Source organism: Rhipicephalus microplus, chromosome 1, assembly GCF_043290135.1.
Source record: "Rhipicephalus microplus isolate Deutch F79 chromosome 1, USDA_Rmic, whole genome shotgun sequence".
Taxonomy (NCBI): Eukaryota; Metazoa; Arthropoda; class Arachnida; order Ixodida; family Ixodidae; genus Rhipicephalus; species Rhipicephalus microplus.
This window is the reverse complement of record NC_134700.1, coordinates 243,806,531-243,828,202: the sequence shown is the minus strand read 5'-3', so window position 1 is coordinate 243,828,202 and position 21,672 is coordinate 243,806,531. Positions and strand designations below refer to the sequence as shown.

At 46.9% G+C, this 21,672-nt stretch overlaps 1 protein-coding gene across 3 annotated transcripts in view; it reads right to left on the bottom strand.

Moving 5' to 3' along the window:
• LOC119185037 (uncharacterized) overlaps nt 1-21,672 on the bottom strand; it is a 147,711-nt gene that overhangs the window by 9,264 nt on the left and 116,775 nt on the right. For all 3 annotated transcript variants that reach the window (XM_075891913.1, XM_075891907.1, XM_037434166.2), the window contains exons 15-16: nt 20,547-20,696; nt 11,448-11,531 (exon numbers count right to left, since the gene is read on the bottom strand). In XM_075891913.1, coding sequence (XP_075748028.1) covers nt 11,448-11,531; nt 20,547-20,696 — 234 coding nt within the window. The remainder of the gene's footprint in view (nt 1-11,447; nt 11,532-20,546; nt 20,697-21,672) is intronic.

Below are 21,672 nucleotides of genomic sequence, written 5' to 3'. Positions count from 1 at the left end.
CGCGTCTTTCATCAACTACAAGTACCGCTTTCTAGTTTATAACATCTTGCATCTTTTCATCATCAGCTACAAGTACCACCATCTAGTAAACACTACAAGAACTAAACGAGAGGTGGCTACATACAGGAGACGGCACCGCCATCTAGTGAACACTGCAAGAACTAAACTAGAGGTGGCTACATACAGGGGACGGTACCGCCATCTAGTGAACACTGCAAGAACTAAACTAGAGGTGGCTACATACAGGGGACGCACAGCCCACGCCCTAAGGAGCTTCACCCCTAAAAAAACACAAGGTGGATGTATTTATGGCCACATGCTGAGGTGCAGAGAAGGATTAAAGGCTGAAATGTGCAGCATTATTGCGAACAAGACCATAGTCGGTGAATGTTTGAAAATGACAAAGCACTGCACAGAAACGAGGCACATGACAGAATAAAGAAAAAGAAGAATTGGCCAGGGGTTCAAAGAGCATGATGCAGCCCACAACCAGACAACTCAGCGCACACCTGTCTGCAACCAAATCCCAGCAGACAACCACCTACTCGTGTCGCTTGCACGGTGCACAGCAGACGTCTTATGTCGCATCGGTTCTTTGCAGAAGCTCCGTCATCTCCATGGAAGCGAACATCTACGCTGCACCGGCACAGCGTTGACAGTTGTCTAACACCACACCAAGAGAAAAGCCCCCGCAAGACTTGTGAACGGTCAGAACACTATGTTTTTCTGTTTTTCCTGTTTGTCAAGTATTGTATTTTGACAATATAGACAAGGATAACTTCATTCCTTGCTATTTTTACAAGCGTAAATTTTAGGTTTCCTCTGCTTTGAGGACAAGTTCCTGGTTTGTCTGTAATAGTGTCAATCTAATTACATAAATGAATACAGTTTAACCCCTTTATGTAAGAGGCATGCTCCGTCTTATACGAGATGTCTCTTGTAAGCAGAGTGCCACGTATGCATTTTCCTATTCCCCGTATTTTAATGTAGGCATACTGACGTCTCTTATACCCATTTTTCTCTTGTACCAGTGTCCCTTATAAAGGGGTTCAACTGTATTATCATATTGTCGCAAAGACACAGGTACACAGGTACAAAATAGGGCGTTTACTTTCGTAACCCAAGGGCCAGAAACGCGAACACCAGAGCACGCGCACACAGAACTACTTCGTTCTCCTCCTCAGAGGCTGGCTACTATAGTTGCCAGCCTACCTTGCGTCAATTCCCCCCTTTCAAGAGCGACCGTCCCTTTCAAGAGCGTCGATTGACTGAGATGCTAGAGGTGGTAATGAAAAAAAATGATCACGTCAACGAAAAAAAAAAGCCCACACTGTTGTGGATAATAAGGAAAAGTTCGAAGTGTTCATAACTCGTGGGCGTGATACGGTTTCATTCGTACTACATGGACTACCTCTGGACGTGGACGTCTACAGTTCAAACTGGTGTTGGAGCTTTGGGGAACAACCTCGTAATTCACGTCACTGAGGCAGGGCACAACTTTGTAAGGGCCAAAGTAGCGTCGCAATAGCTTCTCCGAAAGCCCACGATGTCGAACTGGTGTCCACACCCATACATAGTCACCTGGTTGATAGTGGACGTTCCTTAGGCCTTGGTTGTAACGGCGAGCGTCGATATCTTGCTGCGCGCGAATGCGGTTCCGCGCAAGCTGGCGGGCTCCCTTGGCTTTCTCGACGAAGTCGTCAACGCTGTCATTTCCGCTGGTGTCCTGGTCTACGGGGAGCATAGCGGCTAACGGTGTTGTGACGCGACGGCCATAAGCAAGCTCGCATGGCGTTAGGTCTGTGGTCTCTTGCACAGCGGTGTTATAAGCAAATGTGACGTGCGGCAAAATTTCATCCCCCGTTTTGTGCTCTACATCAACATACATAGATAGCATGTCGGCCAGTGTTTTGTTTAACCTCTCCGTCAAGCCGTTCGTTTGGGGATGATAAGCTGTTGTTTTCCGGTGGTTGGTGTGCGTCAGCTTGGTGACTTGTTGCAATAACTCTGCCGTAAATGCTGCTCCGCGATCGGTTATGAGAACAGCAGGTGCACCATGGCGCAAAACAATGACGTGGACAAAGAATCTGGCGACTTCACCATGGCGCAAAACAATGTCGTGGACAAAGAATCTGGCGACTTCAACTGCAGTTCCCTTAGGCACAGCTTTGGTTTCTGCATAGCGAGTCAGATAGTCGGTTGCGACGATTATCCGCTTATTTTCTGAGGATGAAGTAGGGAAGGGACCAAGAAGATCCATTCCCACTTGCTGAAATGGTGCTCGAGATGGATCTAAAGGTTGGAGGAAACCGGCGGGCTTTGCGGGTGGAACTTTACGCCTCTGACAGTCACGGCAGGTGCGGACATAGCGCTGGACGGACGAATACAGCTGTGGAAAGTAGTACTTCTGTCGAATGCGTGCTAATGTCCTAGCAAAGCCTAAGTGACCGGCCGAAGGATCGTCGTGGCACGCCTGCAAAACTTCCTCACGCAGTGCCGTTGGAACGGCGAGGAGGAAAGTTTCCTGGCTGCTCTCAAGATTTCTCTTGTAGAGAACATTGTTTCGCAGGCAATACGTTGTTAAACCACGCGAGAGCCCGCGTGGGACGATAACGTATTTTCCTTGAAGATGCTGGATGACAGGAAGTAGCTCAGTGTCCTCAATTTGAAGCTCAGCCATCCGCACCACATCAACGATGCCAAGAAACGGTAAATCTTATTCAGTGTCAGATGACGTCGGAGAAATAGGAGCACGAGACAGGCAGTCAGCATCTGTATGCTTATGTCCTGATCGGTAGACCACCGTTATGTCGTACTCTTGAAGGCAGAGGCTCCAGCAAGCGAGGCGGCCTGATGGATCCCGTAGATTGGCAAGCCAACAGAGCGAATGGTGGTCACTGACTGCTCGAAATGGCCGGCCATATAGGTAGGGTCGAAACTTGCTAATGGCCCAAACGACTGCTAGGCACTCTTTTTCAGTGGTAGAGTAATTAGCCTCTGCTTTTGTGAGACTGCGGCTCGCGTAAGCAATCACACGCTCTGCGCCATTCTGCCATTGAACTAGAATGGCTCCGATTCCTACGTTGCTGGCGTCTGCGTGGATCGTGGTGTCGGCAGTGTCGTCGAAATGTGCCAGCACTGGAGCTGTCTGCAGTCGATTGCGTAGCTCTACGAAGGCTTGTTGTTGTTCTTCCATTCATACGAAAGGCACATCTGGCCGTGTTAGTCTTGTAAGAGGTTCCGCAAATTTCGAAAATCCTTCGACAAAACGGCGGTAGTATGCACATAGTCCGAGGAACCGCTGAACAGCCTTTTTGTCTCCAGGACGAGGGAAATCGGCAATGGCAGCCAACTTCTCCGGATCTGGTCAAACACCCCGCGGGCTCACCACGTGGCTGAGAAACTTGAGTTCCTGATAGCCAAAGTAGCACTTTTCGGGCTTGATGGTAAGGTTCGCTCTCCTTATTGCAGTGAGGACACTTTTTAGCCTTAAAAGATGCTCGTCAAACGTGCTTGAAAACACAACGACATCATCCAAGTATACAAGACACGTCTGCCACTTTAGCCCAGCTAGTACAGTGTCCATCATGCGTTGAAACGTGGCGGGAGCGGAACAGAGACCGAAAGGCAGCACTTTAAATTCGTAGAGCCCGTCAGGCGTCACGAACGCGATTTTCTCACGGTCGCCCTCGTCAACTTCAATTTGCCAGTACCCTGACTTGAGATCTAATGATGTAAAGAACTGGGCGTGGCGTAGACAGTTTAAGGTGTCATCAATCCGTGGCAGGGGTTAATTGTCGCGTTTTGTGACTTTGTTAAGCCGTCGATAGTCGACGCAGAAATGTAGTGTGTTGTCTTTTTTTCTTTACTAAGACAACAGGTGACGCCCACGGACTTGTCGAGGGTTGAATGACGTCATCATTCAGCATTTCTTGAACTTGACGCTTAATCACCTCTCTTTCCTTCGGGGACACACGGTATGGATGTTGGCGAAAAGGTCGCGCCGACTCCTCGGTAACAATACGATGTTTTGTAACAGTGGTACGCTGAACTTTCGATGCTGTGGAGAAGCAGTCCGCGAATTCCTTCACAAGGTTTAGCAGCCGTTCCTTTTGTGAATCTGGCAAGTCTGGATTAACGTGAATGCGGCTTCCCAGGTCAGCACAAGCTTTTGCATGCGGTGAAGTCGTATCCAATGTGCCGATATTGGAAAAGTCGGCGATTTCACTGAGGAAAGCGACAGTAGTGCCTCTAGGGACGTGTTGAAACTCACTGCTAAAGTTGGTCAGCAGAACTCGAGAGCATTTATTCTCTAACCGAACAAAGCATCGGGCTATGCGGATGTTTCGTTTGAGCAGCAGCGGGATATTTGCCTCTGCAATACCTTAATAGTCGTTGAATTTATCAAAAACGTCGCAGGCTACCAAGGTCATCACGCTACTCTTCGGCGGTAACGTGACGTCATCGTCAACAATTCTCAAAGCATTGACGTAACTGCCGTGAGGGTTGCGCGCTAAAGCGTGTGCCATAGAAAACGTTACCTGCGACTCTTGCAAATAAATCACGGCTCCATTATCACGCAGAAAGTTCTGTCCGAGAATTAGGTCTCTCGAGCAACTCGGCAGTATTACAAAATCTCCGAGATACGTAAATCCGTGAATACTGACTCGCGCTGTGCACCGTCCCACTGGAGTGAGAAAATGGCCTCCTGCCGTACGTATCTGCGACCCAGCCCACTGGGTGGAAACCTTCTTCAGTCTGCAGGCAAGACCCATGCTCATAACGGAAGTGTCTGCTCCAGTGTCAATTAGCGCCATTACTTCTTCGTCGTCCACAGTTACCGCAATGTTTGATGTCACCACTCTTCGTACCACGTTTGACTGCGTCTGTACATCTTTTTGCTGCCATCGGTGTCGTCGCAGTGGAGGATCTTCTGTAGAGTCAGGGTCAGCGGCCTCACCTCCGGAGGTCGCTGAACTCAGTTTTCCAGACTTGCAGGACTGAATGAACGGCGTCTCGGAGCGCCGCGTGAATAGGCTGGGCTCGGTGACCTGTAGCGAGCAGGCAACGACGAGCGAGACTCTTGCAACCGATGTTCGATACTGCGACGATTCGAGATGAAACTCTCTATTTCCAGTGGTCGCTCGCCAGGTCGTGGACGAGGGGCATTAGGCAAAAATCCACGAAGACCCACACGACGGTATGGACATGTTCGGTAGACGTGTCCGGCTTCCCTGCAGTGGAAACAAAGGGGCCTGTGGTCGGGTGTACGTCAGATGTCACTCTTTCTCGATCTTGCTTCGGCGATCAATGGTGAGCTGCGAGGACGGAAGCCTATCTCCATTTGCTGAGCGTGTCGCTCATTGGGGTAAAATACGCTGGTTGAACTCGTTGAATACGCTGGAGGACGTCGCACTGCTTCCGCGTAGCTCATCTCGACGCAGTGCCTCTGTTGTGGCGCCTCGGACGGTTGGGGAGCGTGAACGGCTTGCCGTAGCTCGGCGCGTACCATCTACGCAATGGAGAGCTGCTCTACAGGTGAAGCAGTCATCTACATCTTTTGTAGCTCTTCCTTAATGAGAGCTCTAATAAGCTCTCGCAACGCGCTGATGTCATTGCCGAGAGTGACAGAAGTGACCTCACTTGGGGGTAAACCACGGTTATACTGCCTGGCACGCTGTTGAAGGGCCCTCTCCATGGCAGTGGCTTCTTCATGAAACTCCGCAAGTGTCGCAGGCGGGTTTTGAATCAGGCCGGCAAAAATTTTTTCTTTAACACCACGCATTAGGTGGCGAACTTTCTCGGGAGGGCTCCGCACGCCTGAAAAGCCGATCCATGTCCTCTATGTAAGTCGTCACCCTTTCGTTAGGGCCTTGAACCCTTGCCTCTATAGCACGCTCCGCTGTCTCTTTCCTGTCCTCTCGGGCAAATGCCTTGAGGAACTGCCAGCGAAACTCATCCCATGTCGTAAGCGCTGATTCATGGTTCTCAAACCACGTTTTCGCGGAGTCCTCCAGGAAGCAGTACACATAGCGTAACTTACGCTCTGGGGTCCAATCGTTGATGACGGCGACCCGGTTGAAATGCTCGAGCCAGTCGTCGGCATCTTCAAAAGCAGCTCCGTGAAACGTCTTCGGCGTCTTGGGCTGGTTGATAACCAGGTGCGCTGGTGCTGGCGCGGTGACGTTAGGCGGTGTTTGGTTCATAGTCCTCGGACGTTCAGGCAGCAAACCGTGCTGTAACTCGAGTCCCTGGAGACGACGGCTGGAACGTACGTGCACAGGGGTAAGCTCGGCTGTGCCACTCGATGGACTTGCGTCAGGGGAGCTCTCAGGAGACCGTATCATCTACCGTACCCCGCACTTCCACCAGAAAATGTCGCAAAGACACAGGTACGCAGGTACAAAATAGGGTGTTTACTTTCGTAACCCAAGGGCCAGAAACGCGAACACCAGAGCACACGCACACAGAACTACTTCGTTCTCCTCCTCAGAGGCTGGCTACTATAGTTGCCAGCCTACCTTGCATCAATATTACAAAGCCTCCTGTCCGTCCATAGAGGACAAAATTCGTGACAATTGGCAAGCGCGCCCTGGTCTCATTGCCTGCCCATCAAGAATTTTCCAGGAATAAGGATGGATATAAGGAATCTGCCAAGTCTAGCAAGGGACGGGCTTCTCCAAAGAGGTGTTACAACTAGCAAAAGATGAAAAGGAACGTGCTGAAAGGGAGAGGAATCTCCCACAGAAAGAGCACAAAGCCAAACACAAGATTGATCGGTACATATGCACGAGAAGTGCACCAGAGAAGAAAAAAAATTTTGGAATTGAAGCCACGATTAGCCCAAGCCACTGAATGCAGTCAGGATGTGCAGTGTGTAGCACCTGGCTCCCAGTGACCGAGAGGCAAGAAAATATACCCCAGAAAATTAATGGCACCGTTTGATAAGAGACGCCATGATTTGGACGCACACTTACACAATTTTGAATGGAAAGGCATGGGGCAGCGTAGGGAACGCAGTGAATGGGCACCAGCTCTCAGCCTTTGTTTAGGTGGAGAGGCATTGAGTATTTTCGGCAGGATGACAGCCTCCGGCTCACTAGACTATGAAAAGGTGAAAAGAGCCTTGCCACAGAGATTTTACTTGACAACGGAAAGTTTTCGTGAACAATTTTTCTACTTCAAGCCATAGGACTCTGAGACAGAAAAGCAATTTCAGTGCCGTCTGTCCAATTATTTTGACAGATGGATGGAAATGGCTAATATCGCGTAAACTTGCTAAGGGGCACACAATTGTATGGTCGAACAATTCCTTGCCTGTTCTAGCAGCCAGTTATGAGTGTTTTCGAAAGAGCGCAAGCTGGACACATGGAAGCGCAGGGACTTGGAAACATAGTCCAAAGTAGAGAAGATACAGTTGAAGCGCCACAAGATAACTAAGTTTAGGCCTCGGAGAGCTGAACCCCTGTAAGCAAGTGCAGAGGTGTTTTCTTTGTGACCACACAGGACATTGTGCTATCAACTGCAACGTACGGAACAGAAGCACGACACCTGAAGTAGTTTGTCAGTTATGTGATAAGAGGGGGCACCGAGCGAATGAGTGCATGCAGGTCAGGTAGCACGGACTTAATTGCATGTGTAGTTGCCCCACAAGAAAATAGTACAGACTGTGGCGGTGCTGACACCTCCTGTAAAGTTGTTTGCATTGCGTAGAACACTTGTCTCGCCCACAAGCTGCATTTCGGGTTACAACTACCGGGTAGTAGGTGGCGTTGTGTTCGCAAGCGTTGATCACTACTATCATCATCATCATGGTATAGTGCCGGCGGCGACAAGCCTTGGTAGCGGCGAGCGAGAAATAAGCTGCTATCTCCTGCGCGTGGCCGTTGCCACGAACGGTTGTCTCTAGCGTGGGTCCCCGGTGTGTGGCACCGCGGGTTGCGCGTAGGGGGCCCTCGTGGTAAGTCGAGCGTTGGCGACCCCACCTTCGGTGTGTTATTGTGCTTGTCATGTTTTGAAGTATTGTGTAAGGATGTCTTAGCGTGTTGATTATGGTTGATGTTATAATTATTCGGCTGACGATATCGTCGTTCTAAATTAGTTAAATAGATGTGTGTTATTGTTTCGTTTGTTCCGACCGTGTCTGCTGTGTGGATTCATTCCAAGAGCGTGGTGATGGCGCTCGCCAACTCGAGACCCCACAAGACGAGGAGGAATGTCCTACGTGTCACTGCGTGTTGTCACTGAGTGTCACCGCGTGTTGTGTATGAAGGGCAACATTAAAGCCACGAAAACCCCCAAAATTTGAGGAAATAGCGGGCAGTATGAGAATTTTCCCTACCCATTGGTGACAGGGAAATGGAAAGACAAAGAGAAAAGACTGACACTACACTACGCATAAGCAACTTCCTTCCTCTCCTACGCCTCCTCTCGCCTCGCAAGGCCGACACAGGGAGCGTCTGCTAACCTACACTCACTCCCCCTTTTTTTTTTTTCTAGGCATTCCTCCCCGAGGTGTTTTTCCATGTGCGTCCCCTCTCCCCTCTCCTATGCTTCCCCCTCACTCACCTCACAACGCCGATGCATGCGGTGTCTGCTAGCGAGTTTCTTGATTGAAAAAAACGGACACCCTGTATATATAGACACTGGATCTTGACCTTCAAGGTAGTGCCGGGGAAGATTTCTCCTGTACATTGTTAAACAATAAAAATTCGCAGCGTGCACATTAGCACACGCTGCGACGCTGCTAAAAGCGGACTGCGGGTCCCTGTGTCCAATTGGAGTCTTCTGTCTTTCACTGCCTATTAACAGAGATTGGCATGTCACAGTAGGAAACACCGGTCCATCACTGTGCTTTGTGTTTCTCCGCGTTTCTCTCCTGCAAGACGCCGCGATGAAAGCCAGCGTCAACATCGCCACCAGTGTATAGCGCCCGCTGCTTTGCATCTACACATGGTTCCCTTTAGCGGAAGATGGCATAACTTTTTCCCGTTTTTTTTTTTTTTTAACGTGACGGTATAGACAAGGGTTACTTCATCGCTTGCTGTGTATGTAAATTCAGGTTTGCTGTGCTTTGAGGATATGTTTGTGGTTTGTTTGTGGTACTGTTACTCCTAATACATATTGTTATTATACAGTCGAGCCCCTTTATAACAGACACTGATATAAGAGACAAATAGATGTAAGAAACACCAGCGTGCTTACATTAAAATGTGGGTAAATAAAACAACGCATACAGTAAAACTTTGACTATACATCTCCTGGAGTAGTGAGGGCCCGCAGATTACGACGAATCGGTTCAGTACCGGTGAAATCCCCATAGAAATAATGTAGTAAAAACCTTGCTTATGCGACGCTGTTTTACGCTGTCCCCGCATCTGACATCGACTTTCAGATTTTGTCCGAAAGAAAAGAGCTACCTTTACTCAAATCAAACTTCTACAAAATATTCAGATTTCAAAATATGAACTTGCGTTCCCTAAGTTGACAATTGGGAAAGCAAGGAGTAAGACAGGCTGTATTCTTAGAATGAAAAATTTATTCTCCTGGAAGTTCATGTGCTTGTACATACACCTTGATCGTGTGCGTACGTATCCGGCATCGTTACCTAGTCAAATTATATCCACACAGAGCAGCTTCAGCAGATCGAAATGCTGATATTTTCACATTTTCCGTCCGTGGAAACTTCCTGGTAGACACACAGCTGATCTCCTGCCTTTGTCACGCTCGCAGTCACAGGCTTGTGCACGCATAAGGGCATGATGCAGTTGTTTTCACTGTCGCAAAACTACTTTCACTTCACGTCAGCGCTTATACCGTATCTACTCGCATAATCATCGCACTTTTTTGGCGGAAAACCGATGCAAAGTTGGGGGGCGCGAGAATTACGCGGGGAAAACTTTTCGCGAAAACATACAGAGCGAAAAAGAAAACAAAGTGGCCACAAACCAGGATTCTAACACCAGGAACTAACAGCAAGCTTTGAGAAGTACTAATTAAAACTTACCTCAACAATAAAAGCACAGGTTCAACACAAGGCAAGATTTATTTGAGACACAAAAAGTGCAAGCCATTAGTTCAGAATTAGAATACCATACACAAAGCCTGTGGGCGTTGCGGGCGTAGCGGTAGCATTCGTCGCTCAACAGGAGCCCTCAAAAGGTAAGCGTAGGACGTCAGTTGGGCTAATGGCTATTTAACGAAATTGTCTGCAGTTTGCTTCTGAAGAAATAAAGTTTACCATCAATCCCAGTTTTAGGCACACGGAAGGCCCAACGCGTCTTGGTGGCTTTCAGCTACCGTCACCAGCAGCAAACACAAAACTCGTAGACTCTGAAGGGCCTACCGACGGCCCTGTTTCTGTTGTTTAGTGCATGATCTATCACTATCAGCTTGAAGGCAGCCGTGCAGCTTCGGTATCCCCCCATAACGTGACAAGATTACCTACACAACATACAAAACACGCCGCAGCGCGCACTTGCCACTTTGGCTTGACTTGGATGGGATTGAATCTCCGTGAAATAATAGTACGCTTGATGCCTAATTGATGGCGCCAGATGGCGCGTGCTATCATTATCAGTGGTTTGAATGAGGAGACGACATTATTGCGGCAGTTTTCAGGGATGCAATAATTACTCGAAAAAAAATATATATATATTTTGGGCGATGTGGAGGGTGCGAGAATTATGCGAGTGCGAGGATTACGCGAGTAAATACGGTAATAAGAGCGGGACACCACTGGCTGCACTTCAAAAGGCAACAATTACAACATGCACAGCTCAGTTGTGCCCGAAGGATATCTATGCAAACTCATGGTACATTGGCATCATAATATTGTAACGTGCATCACGCGAGAAAGACGAAGGTGACAGTGCATACGCGCATTTGCACGCTTTTATGCAGACAGTGATGACACTGTGTCCGACTCTTTTGACAGGAGGCTGTTGGCAACGCAGCTTCAGTTTCGTTTTCACGCGCAGGCAATTTTTGTGAACTTCATTTATCGGTAGAAAGATGCACTTTGGATTAAATTTTTTTTTAAGATTGAGAAGAAATATTCGCTCGCACTTCCCCCAACTAAGTAACACTGCCATTAGCTGCCACTGGCAAGAATAACTTGACCTACCTTCTTTGCAGAGGCACAAAGCCGTGCGATGGGCATTCAGGCAGTCTGTACCCATTTTCGGGCAAACCCGAGTGTCACTGCATATTAGTTTTTCAGTTATACGACGCCCGGATTATATGACGGTTTTGCGTGGTGCCCTGAAAGTCGTATAATTGGGGCTACACTGTACATGGTACCCTGCTTATAACAGACATCTCATATAAAAGAGAGGAATTGCTGCCTGGAGCATACCTCTTATAAAGGTGTTCAACTGCTTTACAAAGAGTCCTGTGTGTTTTTAGAGCACGGAAATTCGTGATAAGCACATTGTATTGAACCTTACCTTGAAGACTGGGAGAGCTCGCTATATCAGAAAGCATGGTCTCCAGCTTCTTTATCCCACTGCCATAACTTTTCCACAATGACCCTGCAAAACCAGAGGTGCCATTAGCATTAGAATATGTCAACTTGTGCACACGTTTTACTTACTGTGCCCTAAAGGCCCAGAGGCATTATGAAACAGAGGAGTTTCATTCCTGGTGTCTAAAGGTAGGGCCTTACTAGCAGCAAGAACGCACGTGTCATGTCGCATGCAGCAATAATAAGTTTTGCGGCATGCAGCGTGAACTCAGTCAAACCCTTACTCTGCTGCAAATGCAGTGTTTTGCGAGGCGAATAACCTATTAGGAGCAATGATGGTAACGTTATGGAGCCATGGTGGGGGTGCCACGACTTTGCACTGAGTTCCTATAGTGCAACATCCTACTACATAACTACATAATGAGAGACATCCCACAGGGCAACAAAAGCACGACTGACAAAGAGAAACCAACATGAGCTCACGGTGTTGCTCCCACATTATTCAAGCTCATGATGTGTTATCACGCTGCCATGCGGCGACATGCTTGCCAAAGTGACCTTTGCAAGAAGGCACCAATGCGTGGCAGCTCACTTTGTACCTTAAGACGCCCCAGTATTTCACTGGTGCATTTTATATAGGCGATAATCACACAGTTGCACAACCGTCCATATTTTGTTGTTTTCAAGCATGATAAACTGGGCACAATAGCATTTGTAAAAAGAAGTTCGTTCTTGTTACAACAATGGAATGAATGTCGCCTTGGATGCTGGCTACTTTCTGTTTAAGCAGTACGGCAACCATGAAGGTCACGGCCACAATAGCGACCACTATCATTTTATGCACTAGTATATTGTTGTCTTACTTGTTAGTTCACAAAAGCAACAAACAAACAAAACTAATGCAATAAGTATGAAAGGGAACCACACTTCATTGTTATGTTGCAGCACCCACAATCTACTATCTACCATTTATTAAGATGAAAAAACCCTTCCACTATAATAGTCATCGATTTATGTGGGAGAAGTCTCAGCCTCTGCACTCTAGCACAAATCGCAGCTTCTCGGTTCCAATTGCTATTATTTCTTTGCGTGCTGCATGCTTCAACAGGGGTGTGATGTAGAGCTGCGCACTGCTGTGCCACCGCTGCCGCCTCAACCAGTTTTTGCTCACACTGCTCGCTCCGCCGCCCTTAATCACTCATTCTTATACCTGCCAACTCTCCCCAATTGTCTGGGAGGCTCCTGTATTTTGACCTAATCTCCCAATTGTATGAGTGCTATCTTGAATCTCCCGAAAAGTGACCACCACAGCACTGTCGTTTTTTTTTTTTTAATCACGTGCTACGTCAGCCTTTCCTGTGACAGCTGCAGTGATGCAAAAGAGCACTCGCCGCTACACTCTAGCTCACTGTAACCATACCGTAAAGTACCGCTAAGTATACTCAAGGCACTGTAGTACCATGCGCCTCCGTACCAAAAGAAGGCGACCACAACTATGTCTGCCCAGACGCTAGACCTATGCTGCTTTTTTAGGTGTCAGTTGTTCGTTACGTGATTTTCCAAGTTGCATGTTTCCCCGAGTTCAGTTGGAAAGTCGATTGCAGTTTTCAAATCAAAGAAGTACTTGCAAGTGTTTCTGGACTGAGTTTTCTGGCCGAGTTTTCCTGCTTTGTGACTTCGCCAAAAGGTGGCAAGTACGAATCCCGTATACCATAAGCACCTGTGATGTAAGCATTTCACACGGTGGCAAGGCCGACATATCCTTTCACGGAAGCATGAGAACTAGGTTCGTGCTGCGCAATGGCAGGACAACATTGAAAGTTTTCTCCAAAAGAGGTTCAAAGACAGCGCGATGAGCACAGAATGCCTATTGACAGAATTTCTTGTGGAACACAACTTGCTGTTGAGCTTATCACAAAACCATTGTTTCAGAAAATGTTCCCAAAGTGCAAGGGTACGATGCTGTACGGGTGCAGGCGCACGACAACAACTGCCATCGTCGGAGAAATGGCTGCAGATTCCGAAAACACTATGCATGGAGGCCCTAAACTACCATGCTTTCGTAGTTACAGTGTATGGAAGCAAGGACAGCGCATCGCAAATGCCTCAGTCTGAATAATGTCAGATGTCAGCAGAAAAAGAAAAATCACTTCCCTCCCTGAGGTCTCCCAAATTTTCATCCTGCCAGGTTGGCAGGCATGCATTTTGACCAAAATGGGGAATCCTGACATAAAATAATTCACTTCACCGGCGAAGCCTTTCTCTATGTGTACATGTAATGAACTCTCTGTTTCAGTCGCTGCTGATTAGAGGAGCTCAGCCAGCAGCGCACTCACTTCTTATTCTACATCAATGTGACATCACGAAATTTTCCCAACTTTTGACTGAAATGTGCTTCAACCATAAATGATGATGATGTTTGGTGTTTTGTGGCGCAAAAGCTATTTGATGGCCAAAGAGCGATATGGACAATGATTGTGATTAGCGGCTGTATAAGGGCCTTAAAACCCCTCGCGCTTAGGCGGGTAAAAAGATAGAAGTAATAAAATTATGGCCGTGCCTGAAAAGTGTGTGGTGCTAATGGATGATGAAAGTTTATGATAATAAAAACCATGGTGAACATGTATGGCATTAGCACAAGTGCATCGACCGTTCACACCCTTGCGTCCAAGGGCCGTGAGACAAGTGCTGTGCTCAGTGTAGTCACCACAGCGGAGACCTCTCTGGAGAGGTCGTGCAACGGAATGCCCGGGTATATCACGTGAAAAGTACGGACATATCTAAAAAAAGCAAACAACGATTTATGTGTGAAAACTGGTTCCCTACCGATGAACATTGCAAGGTGAAGTGGTATCTGTTGTCGGTAGGGTATCGGAAAGTGTTGTCTTCACAGCGCGTCAAATTCTTTACACTGTATTAGAATGTGAAGTACGGTGAGTGCTTCTCCACATCTGTCACACAAAGGTGGATCGCCCCCAGACAAAAGAAATGAATGTGTTGTGTGTGTATGTCCTGTTCTTAACCTTGAATGGATTATTTCTGTGTGGCGTGATTTTGATACTAAAAGCCAATGGCCAAATTGCGGCTTGATGACATGCAATTTATTACCTGTGTGTGTGCGTCCCGATTGCTCTGCCAATGACCCCTGAGCTTTCGTTTTAAAAAAGATTTGAAATAGAGTGCAGGAACTGGTATCGATGTATCAGAAGCAGCTTTGTTGGCAGATCCAGCTAGCTGGTCCACCAGAACCTTGAACCATAGAGGAAAAAAAAAAGGGACCTAGCATATATAAGCCAACCTCCTCTGAAGCTGCTACCTCCTCGGGCTTCATTCACAATTCCCATCATGCTCTTGATTCTTCTTTTTTTGGCGTTGTGTCCCGAGCACTCCTAGGACTTCTTTCTAAGTGAGCCCCCGAAGCGGTACAGTGTACCTGCAAACAGCTAGTTGTCTACTCTTTCCGTCTCAAGCTCGATACGATCGAGCCACTGATCGTTTGCCCCAGCAATCTGGCTGCCCCCTCCATCTGAGTAGGAATAAGTAAGTTGTAACTGTTCCAGGCTGTGCTTGTTTTTTAGACTGCCACGCCTCATGCATATACTTTTGGGCCGACGACAACACCAGACATAACCCATAGAGAGCTCATGAAAAAAAGAAAAAACAAAATCACAAGCGGGCATGCTTACAAACCCCGGCAGGATTAGAAACGTTTCTTGCAGTCGGCACAATTTTCCGTTATTGCGTTGAGCAGCCATCATACTGTTGAGGTCTATTCTTGTTGGCGAGTTTATGGTGCTGACTGGGCTGCCCATCAGTGACAGCGTTGTGGCGGATTTCCTTTGATGTGGTGGATCTCCGTAGTAAATTTAGATATATCTGACATCTGATGTCTTTCACGGGCAGTATGGGCACCTACCTCCCCCAGCACTCAGTGACCGCAAGGCATACATGAGAGGTTTGTGGTCAGTCAGGACAAAGAATGGTGTACCCTCCAAGTAATGCCCGCAGCGCTGGCTTGTCCCGTAGACTGCGAACACTTGGCCCCAAAAGGTGCTATACCACTGTCCAGTGGGTGTCAGTTTCAGACACAAGAAAGCGAATGGTCAACAGACTTTGTTGATGCGTTTTTGAAATGCGGCACCCACAGCTGCGTCTGATGCGTTGACTGTAACCCAATTCGAAACTACCCATTGCAGGTAAGTGAGGAGCGCAGCGTCGGCAAGACTTCTCATGATGTCCTGGAAAGCCATTCGGGTATCTTTCATACTGTGGAGCTCCTTAGCAACACCTTCATGTGTTGACATAGAAGGTGAAGACGCCGTTACACACAGTCTACGCTCATTATAACAGACTCTCATGGAGCAGGCCTTAGAATAAAACGCACCGTTATTCAACCTATGCTTGGTCTGTCTATTAAATCAATGGAACGATGTTCACATTCAACGGACCGCGATACAACAAACTATCGGCTACAGCAGACAAAATTAGTGGCTTTTTTTTTTCTGAAATTGGGCACATAAAGCATACTCTTACTGTGTTGACATGGGGTGACAACAGACTATACCACGCTGTTTGTGCCACTCTCAGCGTGCAGAGGCCACGGTAATTTTAGGTTGCAGCTGGTGACATTGGTGGCTTCTAATCAAGCCAAGCCTCCAGCCAAGCCAGTCTGAGAGCGCATTGGCCACACCTATAGTTCAAGTGTTGCAGCTAACTAACATGTGGTGTAAGGTGACTGCATAACTGTTCTTAAGTGCTCACCAATCTCTTACGCAATCACACAGCCACTTGTGGCTTCGAATGTCGTTCGCTATAAGTTTTGCTTACCGGATCGGGGTGACTGACAACGCTACGTGTGATCCCTGTGGCAATGAGGAAACCATTGCCCACGTTCTTTGTGACCTCCCTCATTATAGCTCCCGAAGACAACAACTTTCGGCAACATTAGCATGGTGCGACGACCAGCCGCTTTCCGAGCAGTCAATTTTGGAGTGCCAGAAGGTTCAACGTTCCAGCCAGAAACCGAGGAAGGCGCCGCTGAAGTTTCTGTGGTCAACCGGGTTGGCAAAACGACTGACACTGAGTGTGTGTGCGTTTTCCATTTTCTTTTCTTTAACCATGCCTTTGATTGATATGTGGGGTTTAACGTCCCTAAACCACCATATGATTATGAGAGACGTCGTAGTAGAGGACACCGGAAATGTTGACCATATGGGGTTCCTCAATGTGCACCCAAATCTGAGCACACGGGCCTACATCATTTCCGCCTCCATCGGAATTAACCATCCCTTTCCCTCTTTTTTTTCTCCTCCTTACCTTTTCATGCTCATTCCCTATTCCCCAGTGCTGAGTAGCAAACCAGATTTTTTCTTCTGGTTAACCTCCCAGACTTTCACTCAACCTTAATCTCTCTTTTTACACACAAATTTATTTTCCAGCTGAACGTAAATTAAACAAAATGTTCCTGTTTATGATATGTGTCAGACGTTCGTCACTCTGTTTTGTTAGGATCACAACCAAAGTTTAGAAAATTAAGACGCTCTGGTGCTCCAAGCAGGCGAGTTCAATGACAAATCAGGATATTAAAGCGAGAGGTGCCTTGGTGCTGCTCAGTTTAAACCTTTCAGACCAACTTTGTATAGTCCAGCGAGCCATGGAGGCTGGGTGCATAAGTTGTCCATGAAAAAAAAAAAAAAAAAACAAGCCTCTCGGACTATTTCTTTTTCGTTCGCTCCCCTTGTAGGCCTCACATTGCAATAAAATGCAACAAAACTACAGTATTTACTCGAATCTAGGCCGAGCCCGATTCTAAGCCAACCCCCAAAGGTACGAAACCCGGGGGGAAAAAAAGGTTACCTCAAATGTAGGCCAGACAAAACAGCCGAGACAGCTTTCACAAGGAGATAACATCTAATGAAAATAAAGATCAAACAAGACAGTTGGTTGACAATGCAAATAACTAAAAAAAAATAAAGCCGCTAGTCCACTGGTGTTTCTTTGTTGTTGTTTTTTTTTTTTTGTGCTGCTTCTAGCTATTTGCATCATAAAGATGTCGCGCTCATTCTGAGTCGTCACTGACTTCTTTGTCGCTGTCTTCAAACAGTGCGCAATCATCAGTGCCATCAAGCGCATTGGATATGCTACACTTCTTAAAAAAGCGCACAATCAAAGTTCTCCTGTTGCCGTCCCACGCTGCAGCCCCTCCACAGACGCACCTTTCTTTCGTTCACTCCAAAGCCCCGCTAGGCTTGAACATTTGACGACAACTCCGTGGCTAGGACAACTTTCCTTTTATAAGCGGCACTATTATGACACAGTCTGTTTAGAGCATTGAGCTAGGCCACATACAGACCACTCAAAGCATGACTCGAAACATGACAAACGGCTCGCCTCTACCACAACCTACTGCACTCCTGACCTGCCCAGATATCCCCTCTCCAGCACCCACGCCTAGTTCGTACCCTCTGCCACTGGGGCCATAACCTAAGACCAGCGTGGCGCTAGTCAACACCTGTTCGCTGACGTAAGTTTCGGCGTTTGTGGTCATGTTTTGGCCAACGGAGCCACTCATTGTGCAATTATTACCAATAAATGCAAGGTAAGTCCAAAATAAATATAGTAGAAGTCATTCAGAATTTTTTCGCAAATGAATGGACGCGACGCCACATAGGCAGTCCTACACTATGTGAGTCTACGGGTTCCCACGTTTGTCAACGGTGAGCAATAAATACTTAAATGCACTTAATAGCTTACTTGACCAGCTTTCTAAGTGTGCAGAAGTAGGCCCATATGTGCCGTTAGTTCATCACAGAATGCAGTTCTTACTCTAAACATCTGTAGAGTAGAAAACAAACAGGTTATAGACGAGAGCACGTCTATCTCGCACACAGGCTCCTTCGGCGCTATACTCTTGCTCCCAGAGCTGCCATAATTTATTCTGAACTGCCAAGGCAGGCCTTGCTATTATTAAGACTTCTTTGTTCTTTATTCTTCTTCCGGCGTTTGATGATATTTCATAGCTAGCATGGCAAGCAGTGGCTCTGGGACTTTGAAATGCGAAAAAGCGACTTTTTGTGCTGTGCTCGCTGATAAGAAGTCATCTGGGTACCACTGCGCCGTCTTCAGATGTAACAACAACCAGTGCAAAGATTGCTGAGAACTGCCTGAGAAGTACACAATGCATCGGGGGAATCGTGCCGATGCAATATTTTCACCTTTCACGTATTTTCATAAGCAACAAAAAGCGTCGAGTTTCGTCACCAATGAATAATTGCCATGAACAGATTAAGACTACGAGCCTAGTAAATATACACGAGTACGTGCACTTACTGTATCTATTCAAGCGCAAAGCCAACTACAGCGCTAAGAAGAAATCATCTGGGCACCACTGCGCAGTCTTCGGATGCGAACACAACGAACGCAAGAGTAAGATATTACTCAGCACTGTCTGGAAGATCACAACATGATGCAGCAATCGTGCCGGTGCGGTGTTTGCCAATCGCGCAGATTTCCACCCGCAATGAAAAACATTGAGCTCCGCCGCCAATGGATATAATCGCAATCGGCAGTAAATATACTTCAAGCGTTCATTCAAGCGCAGAAGCCATCTGTTCCGCTTTACAGCAGCGATTGGCTTGCAGTATGCCTGTATTTTACGACACCAAATCATTGCCGTACTCTTTCGCAGGCCGCATGCCAATAATAGGATATATTACAACTAGGCGTGGATGCATGCACCGCACTCTTCAGTACAATTGTAACGGTGTACTATCGCGAGGAAAAGAGATGTGAACGGCTCAAAAAGCATGGCTTTCGACTCAGTTGAACTGAAACATGCCTTGACTGTCACTAGGCGAATCTGTCCTTCGGCCGGCACCACCGTAGCATTTTAAAATCTAGTTCTGGCTGGCACTTTCGCACTGCGCCTGTTCAGAGTGCTCGGCATCACTGGCAAATGATAAACACATGCGGTCCATGAGCGCAAGTTATAGCGGGATTCTAGTGCTACGTTGACGCCGGCTTACAGCACAAATTGTGCCTTGCCACAGTCAAGGCAGGCAGCAGTTTTACTGAGTCTAAAGCAATACTTTCCACTGCCGTGTGTCTTTCAATCGCGATAGTAGGTAACTTGACCTTATTTTCCTTAAAGACCCCTCTAGGGAGTATTACATAAGAGGTGGGTTAACATATAAAAAAGTTTATTGCCACAAGTTTTTATCTTGAAAAATGGGCACATAATTGATCAAAAAATGATGCTGGGCATTCAGTGATGACAGTCATTCCAGTCTTTTGCTGTCCGTACAATGAAGGACATAGAAAAGGTGGTCGTCTTTATCTGTGGCTGGGCAACTTGAAGTGATTGAAAAGTGCGGTGAGATATGCGGGCCGGTGAATTGATGTATGGATGACGTACCTGATGAAGTTGCTTCCGCTGTCTGCAATGCATGTGCTGTAGACATTCCGGACTGTCGAGAAAGGTCTCCCCGACATTTTACACGACAGCACAAAATTCCAGGAAAGGAGAAGTGTGAAACATGCTTACAGCTGGACTCAGGTTGTAAAGTTTCATGTTTCCTTGGCGGAGAGTCTGCTTGCGTGGCAGTACAGGGTGTTGCTTTGCCGCGCTTGCAACAGATGGCGCGACACACTTTTCAATATGTCAGCAAGCACTGGGCTCACTGTGTTCTGCTGGGTAAATAACGCCACCAACAGTGAGCGGTCGAACTAGAGCGGGGACACACGCTCCCACAGGAATTCCCCGATCTGGGCAGGTCGGGTATACAGTGGGACGTGGCTTCAACACCCGCTACAAAGATCAAAATGGCGGCCTCCCGTGTGTACTTAAGCTGGGTGTCAGCTCGGCTACTAACGAACATCGAATGGCACATTTTTCAAAATCCTTGCATCTAAGCCTACCCTGGAGTTCGATGCAAAGAAATTTGAAAAACTATCAGCCTAGGTTCAAATAAATATGGTAACTAGTTCTTTCCTCCTCCTCCAATTTCATTATATCGATACAATTGTACTAAATTTTGTATAACGCATGTTGAGATGTTTTCACAGTGGATACATAATACTATACCTAAAAGCCTGAGGAAGCAAACAGCGTTGGGTTGGCATAGCAGCCACTTCACATGGGGGCCCAGTCGCTCTACAAGAAGCCAAGTCCGCAGGACAACTGGTGACCATCTGGATAGAAGCTCCAGAGCCGCGCGATGGGTAGTACAGTCAGCTGTAAAAGGGCAACAGTCTTTTATACAAACAAACAAGAATAAATGACTCCCAGTCATTTTATTTAAGACCAAGTTATGTGGTACGACCTAAAAATTGCCAGGCCTAGGTGAAACACCCAGCACAGTCACAGCGAAAGCCAGAAGAATGACTCTTGAGAGCCGGTTGTAAACTCTCTTGGGGCAACGAATAGAAGTACACACGCAAGGTAGCCACTATGCTATAAATCATAATACTTTTGGTGAAATAGGCAAGCAATCACATTATTCCTCATTATGTAGAGGTGTGTTGCCCACTGCACATCTATAAGGCTGCATGGACACTTTGAGCAGTGACTGAGCTGTGGAGAAAATTACTTAATTTCTTCAAAAATAATCATGCTTTAGCTTTTTAACCAGCATATCAGTAAAAGTTCGTTTTTTTTTTTAAAGCCTAATGTAAAGACAATATCATTAGTTTCTGCCACCGCATGCTAACAAAGTTACATCAATGACATTTGCCGCACTTTAGACATTTATCCTCCTGAATTATTTGAAACTTCGAATACAGTCCAACTGACTTCCCAGATATAACATCTCAACAATCCCAGATATAAGAGTATATCGGTTATAATGACCATATTTTGGTGCACTTACAATTTCCCTATGCTAACCTTTGCAACTGAGTCCACATACAAGGAACATTTTTCAAAGCCTCCTATTTTTGCAGCGAGCATTTCAGACACGGTCACGGTAAAAATATAGCACATATCAAGCGGAAAAAAAAAAGTTGAAACAGGTATTCTGAAGCATGTGATCGGCACATTCGCGTGTGCACCGCTGCAGTTTAATTGGGGCTAAGAAATTAAACACTGCCGCGAGCACCGCACACAGACTTTCGAGTGAGCCGTTCCCTTTCCAGGCGTTTCTGCATAGGCAGAACTGAAGGGATGGGTAAAAAACAAAATGAAAGGAAAAATATAGAAGGCAACATAAAGA